This window comes from Caretta caretta, chromosome 9, assembly GCF_965140235.1.
Source record: "Caretta caretta isolate rCarCar2 chromosome 9, rCarCar1.hap1, whole genome shotgun sequence".
NCBI classification, from domain to species: Eukaryota; Metazoa; Chordata; order Testudines; family Cheloniidae; genus Caretta; species Caretta caretta.
The window spans coordinates 19,747,137-19,764,001 of record NC_134214.1 but is presented as its reverse complement, the minus strand read 5'-3'; the positions used below and the strand labels follow the sequence as shown (position 1 = coordinate 19,764,001).

The window sequence follows — 16,865 nt, the reverse complement described above, 5'->3', positions numbered from 1 at the left end:
CAACAAAACCTTGGTTTTAAAAGCCTCCATATCCTATCCCAACCACCTTGTCAATATCTATTTCCCTTCCTGCTCCTCTTCAGCTATCAGTGGCCTCCCCTCTCTCATTCCACACCATTTAACAACCATTTCACAACTATGTGTTACTGTAATTCTGCTGCTGATGTTAAGGTCTATATCTCTTGCCAATTTTCACAACCTTCGTACTCCTCTCTTTGTTATTGGCTAGATGTTTTTCTTCCATTTAATTCTCTCACCTTCTTGTACCTCTTAAGTCTATAAAAACACTTGGGGATGTAGTTTGCATGAAAAATATAAACAAAGTATAGTGTAAAGTTGTATTTAAACACACAAAGTGAGGAATTCCACCACCACCTTTGGCAGATTATTCTGCTAACAGTTCTTACTATTAGTTAGAATATCAATAGAAAACATTTATGTTACTTACTGTGTAATAATCATACCAGCGTGCATTGGGTATATAAGCCAACACTGATGTAGCATTCTGGAATTGAAACACATACATGTTATCTTCTTTAAAGCAAAAAGAAAAAAAAGAAAAAAAAAGTATATCTAAAAGTACTCTCATATATAACTAAATATCTAAATTCTTACCTCCAGTACAGGGCTAATGAGCAGCGCAGGTCCCCACAGAAATTGTTTGTATACATCCCATGTTTTTTTGTCTTCCACAAACCTTAAAGCAGTAAAATCATTACTACATATATGATATTAATCTTTTCAAGAGAGTTTCCTTCTTAAAGTACACTGGTGGTTAAAAATTTAATCTATCCCCACCACACACATCCCAACCTTATTTATGTTACTTCTTTTAATAACTCAGATTATTAAAAAATGAGCAATTTTAAACATCTAATTTACTTTTCCTTATTCATGTGATCAATTCATATATGCCAAGGGTTAACAGATCCCCAATGAAAGACATTATAGAAGTGTAAGGTACCACTATTCATATAGGTTGTAGTTTAGATCATGAAACTAAAAAGGTTGGTTTCTAGTCACTTTCATTTTTAACACAATAATAGTAATATTATCTAAGGGCCAGACTGAGAATCTCTTCCTCACGTTGTTGTACAACTGCTTACATAAATTGCCCCACTGCAGTCAATGAGTTACTCAAGTGAGTTATAGTCATCAAAGGGAATAACGTGGTCACAGTCTAGCCCTAATATTTTTAAACCTTTACAAAGTTGGGATGCAGTTTGATTTTGACAATAAGATTTAGATCAGTTGTTATTGTATTCAGTCTATTTTACCATCTCTAAAGGACACCAATGAAAACATTCATTTATCTTGAGGCCAAAGAAATGGTAAGAACCAAGTATCTACAAATTCTGAAGCAAACCAGCTAAATCTATTGCTAAACTTGGAAATGATTCCTATAATACATTTTTTAATGCTGGGATTGGAAGGTTTGTAAAAGGAGAAACAGTGACTCAATTTCCTCATTGTGATTATTCCACAGAACTATAATAAAGTGTTTGACAGAAATTAATGCTGAAGTAAGAGAATGGATAACTTCACTAATCTATTCTGATAGATGCTGAAAATCCAGTGTTAAGGAGAGAGTATATTACTGTCAGTTAAGGCTGAAAGCTACAAAATGATCAATCTCCTTATTTTTCCCCACCCTTCAAAAATCAAAATGTACTCACATCTGAAAACTCAAGGGAAGTCCTATACTTTAAACATAATTACACTGCAATAATTACATAGTTCATGTCTCTCAGTCCATAATGCTAAGTTTCTGAATCCAGAAAAAATATTTTGCGATATTTTGAGCTGGATTGCAACTTTTAGAGCAGAGCAGCACCATCCCCAGTCAAATGTCCAGAAGATACAGTGCCTCAGGAAGGAAATCCTGGAGCTGAACAGTTAAGTCAATCACCATTTACTTTAATGTAAAGGGTTTTTGGTCACACAATTCATACCAATTATGGTTAATAAAGGGTTAAAGAATGATTAATAAATGGTAAATCAATTGTTATAGATATATGCACAGTCCAACAGGTCAATAGGTTGTTTAAAATCATCTATAACACCTTCTATTGATGTGCATATAACAAATGATAAGATATATAACTCATATCTGTAGCATATTATAAATCTATTAACCCTTTATAAACCATTGATAATTTACAATACAGAATGTGATCTTTATTTTGTTTTTAATTTTTCTCTATTCTGTTTTCAGAACAAATGCAACAAGAACAATAGTAGTATCAGAGGTGGTTGGGGGAAAAGAACAATCAACCAGCTTCTGGTACAATCTTCCTGCCATTGGTCAATTTGATGATCATTTTTAATAATCATGGCCATGATTTTCAGGAGAATACAGTCACTTGACTGCACACATTTTAACCTAAATTAGTTTTTAAAAGAATTTAGTCAAATCAGGCAAATCACTGTGTGGTCACACTTATGTCAGTTTGAAACTCATATTGAGTTAGTCTGCACCTGTAAACTTAAAAGGTGAATACTACAGATTTTAATCAATTTAAGATTATCCACACAGACAGTTGCACCAGATAAGCAAAATCAGTTTAAAAATCACGTCTTTTGTTAAACTGGTGTAACTTTGGCTGTAGACACCAGACCTCAGCGTTCAGATATCTAACTTGAGATACCTTAAATGACCTGATTTTCAGAAAGGGCTGAGCGCACACTCTTTGAAAACTTAAGGTTTCTCAAGCTGAGCATCCAAAACTGAGTTATCCAATATCACTAACCATTCTGAGACATTTTGGACTACATGTGTCCACCCTCTAAAACAGACAGCACTCCCATCTACTCAGTAAAGACTAACCCCTAAAACTGGGACACACATTACACAGAGACAAAATTTAGAGTTTTGCATAGAGCCATATAATGGGTTCTAGCCTGACTCACGGAGCTAGGATTTGAATTAAGACAGAGTCCATGAGAAGGAAAGGAACAGGAAAACTATTAAAAGTGGTCGGAGATATGTAGAAGAGGACTCCGCCAGTAGCAGAATTATAGTAGCACCTAATTGTGAGATGGTATGAAGAGAGAGAGAGGGAAATCACTATAGACGACAAGGAGTAGGAAGAGGAACAGATAACGGTCAATGAGATACACGAGAGTCCAGGGAGGGTTGTAAAAACAAGAAATGGACCCAAGCCTATGAGTTGCTGACACCTTCAATAGGAACTGAGAGGGAACTTAGTACCTTCAAGCTACCCCTGAAGATGTGGGATTACATGCCACCAGGTTGCCCTCTCGAAAAAAAAAAAGGAACCAAATATCCCTAAATACTAGAATAAACATTCTTATTAAAAAAAAAAAAAAAAAAGCAGAAGAGTACACTTTGAGCTAATTTCAGGAAAACTCATGAGTTTAAGTTAAAAAACAAACTGTTGTCATACTTACTCATGGAGGACAGGACGCACTACTGTGCTACCATGAACGTGGGCTTCATACATTAAAGTGTACAGATAGGGTAACAGTGTGTATCTTATATTGAGTACATCTCTGGAAATATTTTCAAATTGTTCATCAAAGGCCACAGGATCTTGCCTCTAAAAATGGAAAGAAACTGTTACTCAACTGCAGAATCTCTCTCATGCCCCTTTTCACCTTTCTTCCTTGTTTTTAATTATTCATTTATGTAATTTTAGAAGCACATTATGGACCTGATCCTCCACGGTACGTTAGCACTTCCTGAAAATCCTAAATAAATTTATTGTTTTATAACCTGAGAGATTTGCATTATTATCATTAATATCATTATTATTATCAGGCAAAACCTACCTGATTTGCACATGCAAGTTCCTGTTTACACATGTATATGCATTTGGGGGACATACACTGTTCATACACTGTTTGCCAGCTGGAAAGTTTGGCCCTAGATGATGGCAGTGATTGCAGTGACCTTCACAAGGAAGTGAGAGAAACTGATTCTTCATGGAATTTATTACATTTAAATTACAATTATTATAACCTCTGGTTATATCTATATTGATTCAAATCCAGCTTTTGCACCAAACCCACAATTATGAATAAAAGCATCTATTTCACAGCCACTTACAATGATATTGGTAGTATTTTATTGTTTTATAACCTGAGAGAATGGCTATATTTTTGATTCCCTGAACATTTCCATTGGCAACTCTTTTTTTGGAGGGAGCTGTCAATTAATAAATTAATAACTAATATTAATAACTAAATTAATAACTAATATTAATAACTTGCCACCAACTTGACATTTGGTTGAACAGTTCTCTGCCAAAGAGTAATATTAAAGGATTTTTCACAGCCTTACCTTTTGTAGCTATTTCCCTGACTTAAGCCTAGCATTTTTTTAAAAATTGAAGTAATAAGATAGTTGAGACAATTGGTAATATTTACATAGGGACTAATATGCATGTTTCCTATCTTCTTTATATTATACTTTTACTGTAAATTCCTATGAGCTGTGTGGTAGTAGCATCAATAATTGAACACATGAATCAAAGTCCACATAATGAACTATTCCTAGCTGAAAAGGTCTTTCTGGGACTAGGTCATGTAAACTCTTTTTCTCCCTAAAATGCAGTGCTTTTCTCTCCTAAGGACAAAGTGACATTAAGTAACAGTAGGTGTCACTGTGGGCCCTAACTAGAGGAGCTTAGAAGAAAAGCTTGAAAACTCTAGTGAGGCCATGGGGACAGAGGGGGGGGGGGGGGAATTTAATACAAACTCCCCTGAATGTATGACACATTGTGTTGTACATAATTTATTATCCTTCTTTCCTCCAGGGCAGCACTCAGGACTTTCAAAAAGTAAAAAGAGCACTAATGGGTGATGTCAGGGAGCACTTTCAATCTTTATTAAATGTACTGAACAATACCTTGGCAAATATCTTGGGTAAGAATGGAAGCAACATGATAACCCTGAATCTGCATTTTTAAAGGTTTTAAAAGGCCTATTGAAAGGTGTGCTGCTGCAAGATAAAGCACACTGTTTTTAAAAAGGAGACTTTAATCCATTAGATATATGCCATATAAATAGCTCGACTCTGCTAGACCTGAAGTTCTAACTAGGACATAAGTACTGTTTCTATTTTTTGTTTTCCCACTTATCTTGTTTTACAGCTTTCCGCAGTACATTCCTTAGCTAAAACAGTCTGACAGTTACACAATTATTTTTTTTTATTCTTTAACAACAGTAGCAGATGGAGGCAGAATATGCAAAGTAGAATAAATTTGTACTCTCCCTCTACAATCTTATTAAACTATTCCATGTTCTGATTTGTCCTCTAATTGTGAACTATTAGGGGAGGAGAACACAAAGGTCATTCTTACTTCATTAAGTATACTTTAGAGAGGAAAAAAACAAACCAAACAAAAACCTTACTTGAGCATTGTAGGTGCAGATTTTGTTTTAAAGGCATGCAAGTAAAAAAAATGTATGAGCTTGCTTCAATCCTAGAATATGCTGGCTTCATTGTCATAAATCAGGATGCAGGCCCTTTAATGGTGTAAAACCTGCATGCAGTGGGCAGTGACGCCGCGCACAAAGGACTCCCACAGCTGCAGCAACTTAGAGCATGTCTAGGGAGCCAGGATGGGCACATCCACTGTGCAGCTCTGCCAAGGCAGCACCCAGGGGACCCAGCGACAGTTCTTGGCAAATGCCCCATGAAAGGTGACCGTGTAAACACCATATACTAGCCCTGGGGATCAATCACTATGAGCTCAGTAGCCCCAGCTGGCACATGAGAGTACCATTTACATTGCTCTATATCAGTCACAGTGAAACAAGTTTCATGTGTAATTAGGGTGACCAGATGTCCTGATTTTATAGGGACAGTCCCAATATTTGGGGCTTTGTTTTATATAGGCGTCTATTACTCCCCACCCCATCCCAATTTTTCACACTTGCTATCTGGTCACCCTATGTGTAATTAAGAGTCTGTATCCTCACAGCAATGTCTCAGTGTAGCTAACATTAAATACCAATGTACTGGTTGCCTGAGTCACTAGGTTTTGGTGGGCCAACACTGGGAGGGAGAAAAAGAGAACTAAATTAACTAAGGCACAAAATTTTCCAAGATCAGTTGAAAGCTAGGTCACAAATATTTTGTGTCAGAACCAGTCTGCAAAACATGAATTTCCAGAAGGTTTATGTTCAAATAGACTTAATTTTTCCTAGTTGAATCTTGATGCAAACCACACCCAAAATATGGGTTTTACAGCTTCATGAATGGTCACAGGAGTAAACAGGAACCAAAAGTGGGACAAGAGGCCATATCAGAGAATACCATGGAATCTGCGAGGCCAAAAGAGACTATTGTAGTCTGCCATCCTGTATAACTCAGACATTAGGACTTCCTCATATTAATTCCTCTGAACTAAGCATATCTTTGGGGGGGGGGGAGGAGAGGAAATCTAATCTTGGTTTTAAAATTGCCTGTGATATACAATCCATCACACCACTTGGTAAGTTGTTCCAATGGTTAATTACATTCATTGTTTAAAAAGTGCACCTTATTTCCAGTTTGAATTTGTCTAGCTTCAACTTCCCATATAACACATTTTGAAAATGAAATGCACCGGTGCACAGAATGTAAATACTAGCATTAGCTAGAACTATTTCTCCTCTGATAAGTGAGTTAATAATGATGACAACATTTAAAAACAAGCATTCTTTTCACAGTGTGTCCTCCCTACTTTGTATCTGTTTTCTTTAGCTTGTGAACTCTTCAAGTTTGGGGCTGTTCATATCTTATGTAGCCCAAGCACATTACTGATGTACAGTAAATAATAAAAATAATCTATGACCCACCTTCGTGCCTATGGTATTATGATTTCTGGAAAATGGGTAAAATGCTCCCAGCTGCATCCAACGGGCACACATGTAATACTCTGCATCATTGAAGAAGCCACAAATATCTGCTCCAGTCTGAAAGGTTTAAAAGAATAAATTTTAAAGCTGTAGATTATTGCACTTAGGTAATGATGTTTTAAATGTGTAGTAACAACACTAACTTACATAGGATATTCCAAAAAGGCTGAATTCCATCATACCTGCAAGAAAAGTAAGGTGACTTTATTTACTGCTATTTTCTTTGGTATTCTAATAGCCACCTGCAGCAGCATTCATTTAGCAGAAAGGAATGAAAATAAATATATTTCTGTAGTTTCTCTGACATATTGTTCTTCTTCCCCCTGCAGGATATGCTGGCAGCAGGCTCAGCAGGAGCATATAAAGGCAGCTGGGCGAGGAGCGGGAGAGAAAGAAAGAATCACTAGGGCCAGGGGTCAACAGGGAAAGGCTAAAAGTAATGGGTGGGCATTTTGTGGGGGAAAGGGAAGTTGACTTCAGTGGGAGTTGATAGCATTCAACAACCTCCAGGATCAAGCCCAATGTCTATTTTGTAAGCACATCAATTCTAAAGAGTTGCTTAGTACCCATTAAGAGAAGGTTAAAAAACAAGCAATTAAAACACGAATGGTGATTGTTAAATTGAGCAGCTTGTATTGCCTACAATTAAATTTCTTCTGATCTAAGCCTAATAAAAGCAAGTAAAAGACAAACGTGTCCAGAAGTAAGTTACTGCATAGGATCAATTGACTGTAAATCCTATTGCTTCCACATACCAATTATAGATTTATAAAGTTGATCCCAAGCTGCGGTGTTATCGCCAAGCCAGTGTCCAGCCCATTTTCCACTAGAGGGATACGTTGAACGGGTGACAACAATTCCACGTTCACTAGTGGTGCTCTGTAAAGCACTAACATTGAAAATACAAAGAATAGTAAATTAGATGTGGAAGAAACTGTTCTAATAAAAAATATATTACATAAGGTTTCCTTTGAAAATAAAAGTATTTTATTTTATTTTATATATCCTTTGAAAATAAAAGTATTTTCTTATATTTTGATATCTAAGTTAAAACCATGTAGTTACTGGTATTATGAATAAATATAAGAACCAGATTAAAATAATGTTTTCAGAAGTTATAAGGGTTCACGTTTGCACTGGAATATATTATGATTCAGACTGATGTACTTGTGCACATTTAAAAACTGAAAATCAAGTGCAAATAAAGCTAAGGTACAGTCAGAAATGTAAATGCCAAAAGAGAGGACGCTAGAATATGGAATTTCACATTAAAACCAGCTAGAATTCAGGAGAATTGGAGGGAAGAAAATCTTGTGAATATCTGTAAGATTGAATGCATGAGGTGATGCACGGTCCCTATGGAAATACATACCAGTGACCTAGTATTAGGTGAACTGGAAACAATTAAAGACAACTTTGAAAACATTCACAGACAAACATGACATCAGGACAAGAACTGGGTGAAACATTGTTGTGGACTGAGTTAAAACCTTGTTCAAACTAATGTGTGCACTGTGCACAGACCCTTTATTTAAGACAGTTCTAAGAGACAGTTAAGCTGTCACGCCTAAAACAAAGCCAATTAGCCTCTACCTAGAAACTAGCACAACGGGCAGGGGCTCCGCTGGGCGTTGATCCATGATTGGGGGGGGGGGGGGTGGTAGGTGGGTGAGAGAAAACACAAACTAACAACAGACAAGAACAGAAAGAAAGACAGAGGCAAAATGCAAGAAAGCCAAGAAGTAGCCTGTGAGTACAATGTCACCCTGAAAAAGCTAGAGATAGCTTTTGGGTTTGTTGGCTAAAGAGTCTTGGGGCTGTGAGCTAAGAAACTGCTCTTTTCCTCCCGTGTTTGGAGAAGCAGAACTTCATACATACTTTTAAAATAAACAAGATTGCATCAAAGAGAATACGAGACTCCATCAATTTCCACTTTCAACTGGAATATACCCAGGGCCCTGAAATTTTACTAGCCACTCAGGCTGAAAAGTGGCTACACTTCTGTCAAAGAAAGTCTTGTGCCTCTGCAATCCACTCCACTAAAATTCTTTGGGGGGTTTAAAAATGGATAAAAGACAATTGGTAAGTATAAAATATTGAGATTTTCAATAAGCTTTTGACAAAAATCACTCATTAAGGAAACTGAAAGACAACTCCCCTCCTTCAGATGGGCAAGGAGGGCTGCTAGCCCCAGGATCTAGTTTTTTCAGTCTTGCCTGCCTCCTTTCCAGCTGGGAGAGGTGGGCTGAGGTGACCCTGCCCAGCCTGGGCTGTTAAGAGGGTGCCTGCATCTTGTCCAGCAGAGGCAGCCTGTCCAATCCTGCCTCCTTCCTCTCAATGCATTAAAACCTATGATCATTACCGCAAGATATCACAGAGCCCAAGCAGCTGCAATGTTAAACACAGATGCATTAGGGCAAACCAATTACTAGCTGACAAGGTTAGGAAGAAATTTCCCCTCCGGGTTGGTTATTGCATAACTGTCCATTTTGAATATTCCTCTGAAGTCTCAGATATTGGCCTCTGTTCTGATAGAGTAGTTGGGACACCGGTCTGACCTCCTTGGACAATTCCTATGATCCTACGTAACAATGTGAACAAACACATACTGTGAATCATTATACAAAAATAATAAACTACTAGTTTTAAAGCTACTCTGATTAAATCACATTGCTTTCTAATGCTATCTGCACAATAATAGCCTGAACAGCTGCTTCAATAAGGCACTGTTTATTTTTTTTCTTCTGCAGAATTTACAGCTTTAGTGACATTATAATTACAGTAAAAACACACAAGTCACTTAAATTACCATAGTAATTAAACTAGACTAATGCATTGTAATTATTTCTTCCAAGATAAACAGTAAGTTTTCCAGTATCTTCTACTTCTTTGTCATGTATTATCAGACACTTTCATACTCTGCTTGTGTTACTCTATTTGTAGAGTGACTTGGAAATTGCACATAATGCTGTAAACATAAAGTGTATGTCAAGAAAATTTCTTTATGGGACTAAAATGTGTAAAGTTAAGTGTGTGCTTAATTGCCTTGATGGATTAGGTTGAGAATCCTCAGTACCTTGCAAGATTGACACCAATACACACCTGAACATCAGTTATATGTGATGTAACAAAAATCTAATTTAACCTGAAAGTCTATGACTGGCTATTACATTTTACTTTTAAAGGCTTTGTTTTTTAAGGGCAGGTTTCAGAGTAGCAGCCGTGTTAGTCTGTATCCACAAAAAGAAAAGGAGGACTTGTGGCACCTTAGAGACTAACCAATTTATTTGAGCATAAGCTTTCGTGAGCTACAGCTCAATTCATCAGATGCATGCAGTGGAAAATACATTGGGGAGATTTTATATACACAGAGAACATGAAACAATGGGTGTTACCATACACACTGTAATGAGAGTGATCAGGTAAGGTGAGTTATTACCAGCAGGAAAGAGGGAAAAACAAAAACAAAAAACCAACCTTTTGTAGTGATAATCAAGGTGGGCCATTTCCAGCAGTTGACAAGAACGTGTGAGGAACAGTAGAGGGGGGAAATTAACATGGGGAAATAGTTTTACTTTGTGTAATGACACATCCACTCCCAGTCTTTATTCTAGCCTAAAATAATGGTGTCCAGTTTGCAAATTAATTCCAATTCAGCAGTCTCTCAGACTACTAATATATCTGCTTGGTGCTTTAATGTGCCAATTTCAGAAAGCTGGGGGGGGGGGAATATTATGAGTCGAATCAGCTGGGGGGGAGGGAATTTCATCAGAAAAATGTGAATAATAATTGGGAATCACTTACGAACACCTTACCAGATGCTTAAAAAGTAACAATCCCACAACTGAGGAATAAGGCTGTGCTGGTTTTAAAAAATGGTTTAGAGGGGAAGTGAAAGCAGCTGTTAAAAAAAAAAACAAAAAAAAACAGTAATACATAAAAAATGGAAGAAAGGCGAAGTGGATAATGATTAATATAAATCAGAAATCAGAAACTGTAGAAAACTGATAAGGAGAAGCCAATGGACACAAGGACAAATTTATAGCCAGCAAAGCTAAGGACAATAGGGAGTATTTTAAATATATTAGGAACAAAAAGAACACTGAAAATGGCATTGGTCATTACTAGATGGACATGGTAGAATTATTAATAGTAATGCAGAAAAGGCAGAAATATCCATTAATATATCTGTTCTATATTTGGAGAAGTGTCATCGTATGGTGATGATAACACTCTTTTCATTCCACTAGTATACCTAGAGAACCTCTAGGTTTCCTTTCTGGGGGTGCGAGACATGCCAGATTTTTTTAGAAGGTAAATAATCAAAAACACAAATTAAGCACAGGCACGTAAGTACAACTACTTTGTTTCATCAAACCTACGTATTTATTAACATTATACATTTTTAATGATTATAAACATATCTAAGTTTAAAGAACTGACCTACTTCAATGATTTTTGATAAGGGGTGCGAGAACATATTTTGAGAACCAAAGGGGTACAGGCTGCAGTAAAGGTTAAGAACCGCTGCTCTAGAGGATGTTCAACGGAAGCTACTAAAATTAGGTAGTTTTAAATCAGCAGGTCCAGATCACTTGTATTCAAGAGTTTTAAAAGAGATGGCTGAGGACTATTGGACCATTATTGCTGATTTGTAATAAGCCTTGGAGCAGTGGGGAAGTTCCAGAAGACTGGAAGAAAGCTAATGTGCTAATATTTAAGAAGGGTAGACATGATGACCTGGGTAATCATAGGACTTTCAGCCTGACATCAGTCCCAGGTAAGATAATGGAGTGGCTGATACAGGTCTTGATTTATGAAGAACTAAATGAGGGTTACGTAATTAATGCAAACCACCATGGGTTTTTGGAAAATAGATCCTATCAAACCAATGTAACATCTTTTTTTGATGAGATTACAAGTTCGGTTGATAAAGGTAACCGTCTTAACATAATAGCCTTAGACTTCTGTAGGCATTTAACTTGGTACTGCATAACATTTTGATTGAAAAACTAGAACAATATAAAATTAACATAGCACACATTAAATGGATTAAAAACTGGCAAATTGATGGGTCTCAAAATGTAACTGTCAATAGGGAATTGTCATTAAGCACATCTGTTTCCAGTGAAGTTCTGCAGGAATTGTTTCTTGACTCTACACTGTTTGACTTTTTCATCAATGACCTGGGAAAAGTTTGCAGCTGACATAAAAATTGGGGGAGTAGTAAATAATGATGAGAAAAGATCACTGATTCAGAGCAATCTAGATTACTTGGAAAACTGAGCAAAAGCAAACAACACGTGTTTTAATACAGCAAAATATAAATGTATACATTTAGGAACAAAGAATGTAGGCCATACTTACACAATGGGGAACTTTATCCTGGGAAGCACTGACTTTGAAAAAGATTTGGGGCTGAGGTGGATAATCAGCTGAACACAAGCTCCCAGTATGAGGCTGCGTCCAAAAAAACAAATGCAATCCTGGGATGCATAAACAGAGGAAACTCAAGTAGGTGTAGAGAGGCTATTTTACCTCAGTATTTGGCACTAGTGTGTCCTCTCCTGGAATACTATATCCAGTTCTGGTGTTCACAGGTCAAGAAAGACGTTGATAAGACGGTTCAGAGAAGAGCAACAAGAATGATTAAAGGATTAGAAAACTTGCCTTATAGTGATAGTCAAGGAGCCTAATCAATTTAGCTTAACAAAGAGAAGGGCTAACTTCACTATAATCTATAAGTACCTAAATGGGGAACATATGTATAATAATGGGTATTCAATCTAACAGAGAAAGGTGTAACATGATCCAATGGCTAGAAGTTGAAGCTTAACAAATTCAGATGGGAAATAAGGCGCAAATTTGTAATGGTGAGAGTAATTATCCATTGATACAATTTACCAAGGGTTGTGGTGGACTTTCCATCACTGACAATATTTAAATCAAGACTGGATGTTTTTTCTAAAACATCTGCTCCAGGAATTATGTTGGAGAAGCTCTATGTCCTGTGCTATACTGTAGGTCAGACTAGATGATGAAAATAGTTCCTTCTGGCCTTAGAATCTATGAACTACATAAAACAAAAGTTACAATTGGAGTGCTACAAAATCGTAAATGGAAACTCTGTTTTGGAGGCCACTGCCTAGAGAGTCCTGCTGAATGGAGATTAAGGTCTCTTGTTTACTCACAGAATAGTTACAGCTTGGACAGAGGCAATGGTAAAGTGGAGGACAGGCATACTTGTCCTCAGTTTTTTTCAAGAGTTCGAGCCTTTTTTGGTGATGATTTAGGGGGTCTAAGACTCAGGTTTGAAATACCTAAACTTTCTAGAAGGCCCAGCTCAGCCCTTTATCCGAGAGAGAGAGAGAGAGAGAGAGAGAGAGAAACTGAGTTCCATGCAATTTACAGTTTATGCAGGACTTTTAGATGCCAGTTTAAAGAGAGAGATCTTGACTGCTTTTTGCAGACATTGATAAGCCCATGTCACTTTCATCAGGGTAAGCCCTTTGTCTCTCTTGCCCCCCAGGTTTTGTGTACTGCTCTGTATACCAATTAATCTTACACCTTTCCATATCAAATGTGGATGAATTTCATTGGTGCGGTGCTTTGGGTTTTTCAGAATAAAAAGGTGATATACATATACGCATAATACTATTATTTTTCTAATCCCTGAATAACGATGTGCCAGCAGATTCTTCCATGAACCAGTAACATATTAGGAATTATTGCTTAGTGACTTAAAATGCACAACTCAGGTATCCAAAGAATATGATTTTATAGCCCCAGCTTTCTCATCTTTTGATAAAAATGAACTTCAATATTGCTGCTCCATTCAATAAGTATTTGTACCACGGTGGCCAACTCTTGTGATTTTACTGTGATATTTGATATTTTACTTAAAGACCCAATTCTGACAAACAAATGCTTATGTGACAATCTCTGCTTTTGTTAAAAAAAAAAAAAAAAGTACATTTTTAGCCCTTGTGGTTGCAGAGAAAAGCTTTAAAAAATGTGACCCGAGTGAAACCACAAAGGTTTAAAAACCAGAAGACAAATAAAAAGAACTCATTTTTAAGACAGTATCTTTAAGACAGGGGAGGTTGTGATTGTCAGTACTTTTGTACTTACATTTTAGGAAAGTATTATTGAAAAAGTAACGCCAGGCAGTACGCTAGCGTAAATAATTACTGATTGCCTATATGTTTTAGAGGTTCATTCTGCTGAAATGCTTTTGTAATCCTGAAGTTTCTTACAGAGTATTCTGTTTAATCTTCTTTCCCCAGTTTTGTGAATAGAGACTATAAACTTCTTGAGGTGCAAGACTACTTTTTTTCCACAATACGGAGGGCAATACACATTTTGGCTAATCCTTTTCACAATACAGAGGGCAATACATTTTGATGCTGCCATATGGAGTATGAAAGGCACCAAGATCATCTCTGCTTTACCTTTCCATCTTGTATCACGCAAGACCAAGTAAGAATGCTGCAGCTAGCATTTCCTTAGCATTAGGGGTAGAGTAGAGACAACTCGGCTATCTAAGGGTCAAGCTAGCCAGGGCCCTGATCCATCTGTGCACCTTGTGGGGTCAAGTAGATGGTCCTTGGGGAGGAAATGCTCTCAATTTCTGAAACAGCAGTAAGCATCCTCTCCCTGAGTCCTCCTGCCTGTGTCTGATCTGTTCTGGCAAAATGCTCAGGAAATAGCTCCAGTCCCCTGTCCCATTCTTTTCCCTGAGAAAATGTCAGAATTTTGCCCCTGGATTGTGCAGGTGCTGTATGATATAGTCTAACTTGAAGCCATTCCAGAATGATGGCCAGAAAACATCATTCATTAGGTTCATATATGTAAGCAATATTGAACCTCCTGATAAGAAAATTGTACTTTGCATCATTATTTCTTGACTCTGATTGATCCCATGTGTACTACTATGGCACTTCTTAATGCTGGCATAGAAAATAAATTTGGAACATTTAAGATTTTTAAATAGATGTTTTGACCATATTTTCAAGTATAAGAAGTGTTTGAATGAACTATCATTTATCTTTGTCATTTCTGCTGTTCAGGTAAACCTTTTAAAAACAGAAAAAAAATCACTACATTTAATTTTATCCTTAATACTCAGAAGCAATGATAATATTCCCATCAGTGTTAAGTTATCGTGTACAGCAGTGGTTCCCAAACTTGTTCCGCCGCTTGTGCAGGGAAAGCCCCTGGCGGGCCGGGCCGGTTTGTTTACCTGCCGTGTCCACAGGTTCAGCCGATCACAGTTCCCAGTGGCTGCGGTTCGTTGCTCCAGGCCAATGGGAGCTGCTGGAAGCGGCGTGGGCCGAGGAACAAGTTTGGGAACCACTGGTCTACAGACAATTTCCAAATTGTACTTTGGTTTGACTGACAGTATAAGAATCAGAAATTCCTTACTGTCCTGTCAGCAATTCTGTGAGTGCCTTGATTGACAGTGATGCACTGGCATACTTCCAAATATAACATCCACTCAGTCAAAAATTCAAGTGGCCTTGATATTTTCTTTCTTTATGGTAATATCAAAGTTACCAAGGGCTTTAAGGTCATTAAGGCCCATAGAAAAATGCTGTTCTTTGCTTGCTCATTGAATTGGAAATGAAACAACCTAGATATATTATCATTAGATCAGACATTATCTAAAATAGGATAGGATATTACTCAGTAAGGAATTAACATATAATAAATTAACATATAATAATAAGGAATTTCTCGTCTTGGAACTGAGAAAATAAATTGTTAATGAGAAAGGCTTATGCATATCATTTACATAAAAAGTTCACTAATTTCCCTGTTTAATATTATTTCTTATTTTTTGTGAAGGATGTTAATTCAAGAATGTATACACAGTGCCCTGCATTTAAAATGACAAATTCACATACCGTAGCTTGATATATACCATAAGACCAAAACAATATCAGTGCTATAATTAAGCAGTCCATCACAGCTATACCTGGAAGAAAAAGGCTATTTCATATTTTAATTACTTTAATTACTTAGGTTATTGTTGGGTAATTACTTCTCTTAACAGTTGATCAAAATGCTGAGGATAGTCCCGTCTTGTAAATGAGCAGCAGAGTGAGCACTTTCATGATTGACTGATCTTGTTTACAATGCAGAGCACTGTCTCAAGATGGCCTTGGTAGCTGTCTCATAATAGGTATCTCAGTTGAAAATGCAGCATGTTGAGTCTGAATGTGTTGGGACAAGAAAACCTTTGATGGCATCTAAAATTAAACTATATTAGGAATAGCAACATGACCATCTTCTCTGATAAAGCCAGGCAGCAATTAAGGTTGCACAATATAAAAATTATATGGATGAAGTCATTAGAATCTGTGTACAACTAATTTCTGCCAGGCAAATGAGAAAATAATCTTCTGTAATATCAGACTTGGATAAACTCTTTTTTTTAAACGTGACTTGAAAATCGCATCTGCTCTGAGAGGGTGATTGTGAAACGGCTGGACTCAAACCAAGACACTGAGTTTCTTTTGAAGAATTAAATTCAGCAATTGAAAAAAATTCCGAAGGACACAAAACAATTTTGCTGCTTCAGATTCCAGTTATCAGAGCAGAATCCTCTTCGGTAAGACACACTCATGGGCACGCTGTCTCGAATTAAGTGGTTGGTGCAAGCAAAAGAAAAGGATTATCTGTCTGGTGCAATCATCATAGTAACTGAGCAATAAAATAGGAGTGAATAAAAGCAATCAAGAGTCCAACAAGTAGACTGTATCAGTGGTTCTCAAACTTTTTACTATAAGGCCTCACTTTTGTCAGTCCAAATGAGTTCAGTTCCCATCTTCACTTGTGCTAGAGACAATATTGATATATCTCAGCTATTAGTAAAATACTGGCACACTAAAAGTACATACACTCATAACAGCCTCACATTTCAGTGAGAGGGATTTGCTTGTTTCTGTGAATACAACTTACCGAAGTGTGGAAGGACTGACACAAATTGAAAAAGA

The 16,865-nt window shown here is 36.9% G+C and overlaps 1 protein-coding gene across 2 annotated transcripts in view; it reads right to left on the bottom strand.

The window, feature by feature from the left end:
• SI (sucrase-isomaltase) overlaps nt 1-16,865 on the bottom strand; it is a 146,978-nt gene that overhangs the window by 48,191 nt on the left and 81,922 nt on the right. For both annotated transcript variants that reach the window (XM_075132141.1, XM_075132140.1), the window contains exons 38-43: nt 7,623-7,756; nt 7,015-7,049; nt 6,808-6,924; nt 3,412-3,560; nt 616-697; nt 449-505 (exon numbers count right to left, since the gene is read on the bottom strand). In XM_075132141.1, coding sequence (XP_074988242.1) covers nt 449-505; nt 616-697; nt 3,412-3,560; nt 6,808-6,924; nt 7,015-7,049; nt 7,623-7,756 — 574 coding nt within the window. The remainder of the gene's footprint in view (nt 1-448; nt 506-615; nt 698-3,411; nt 3,561-6,807; nt 6,925-7,014; nt 7,050-7,622; nt 7,757-16,865) is intronic.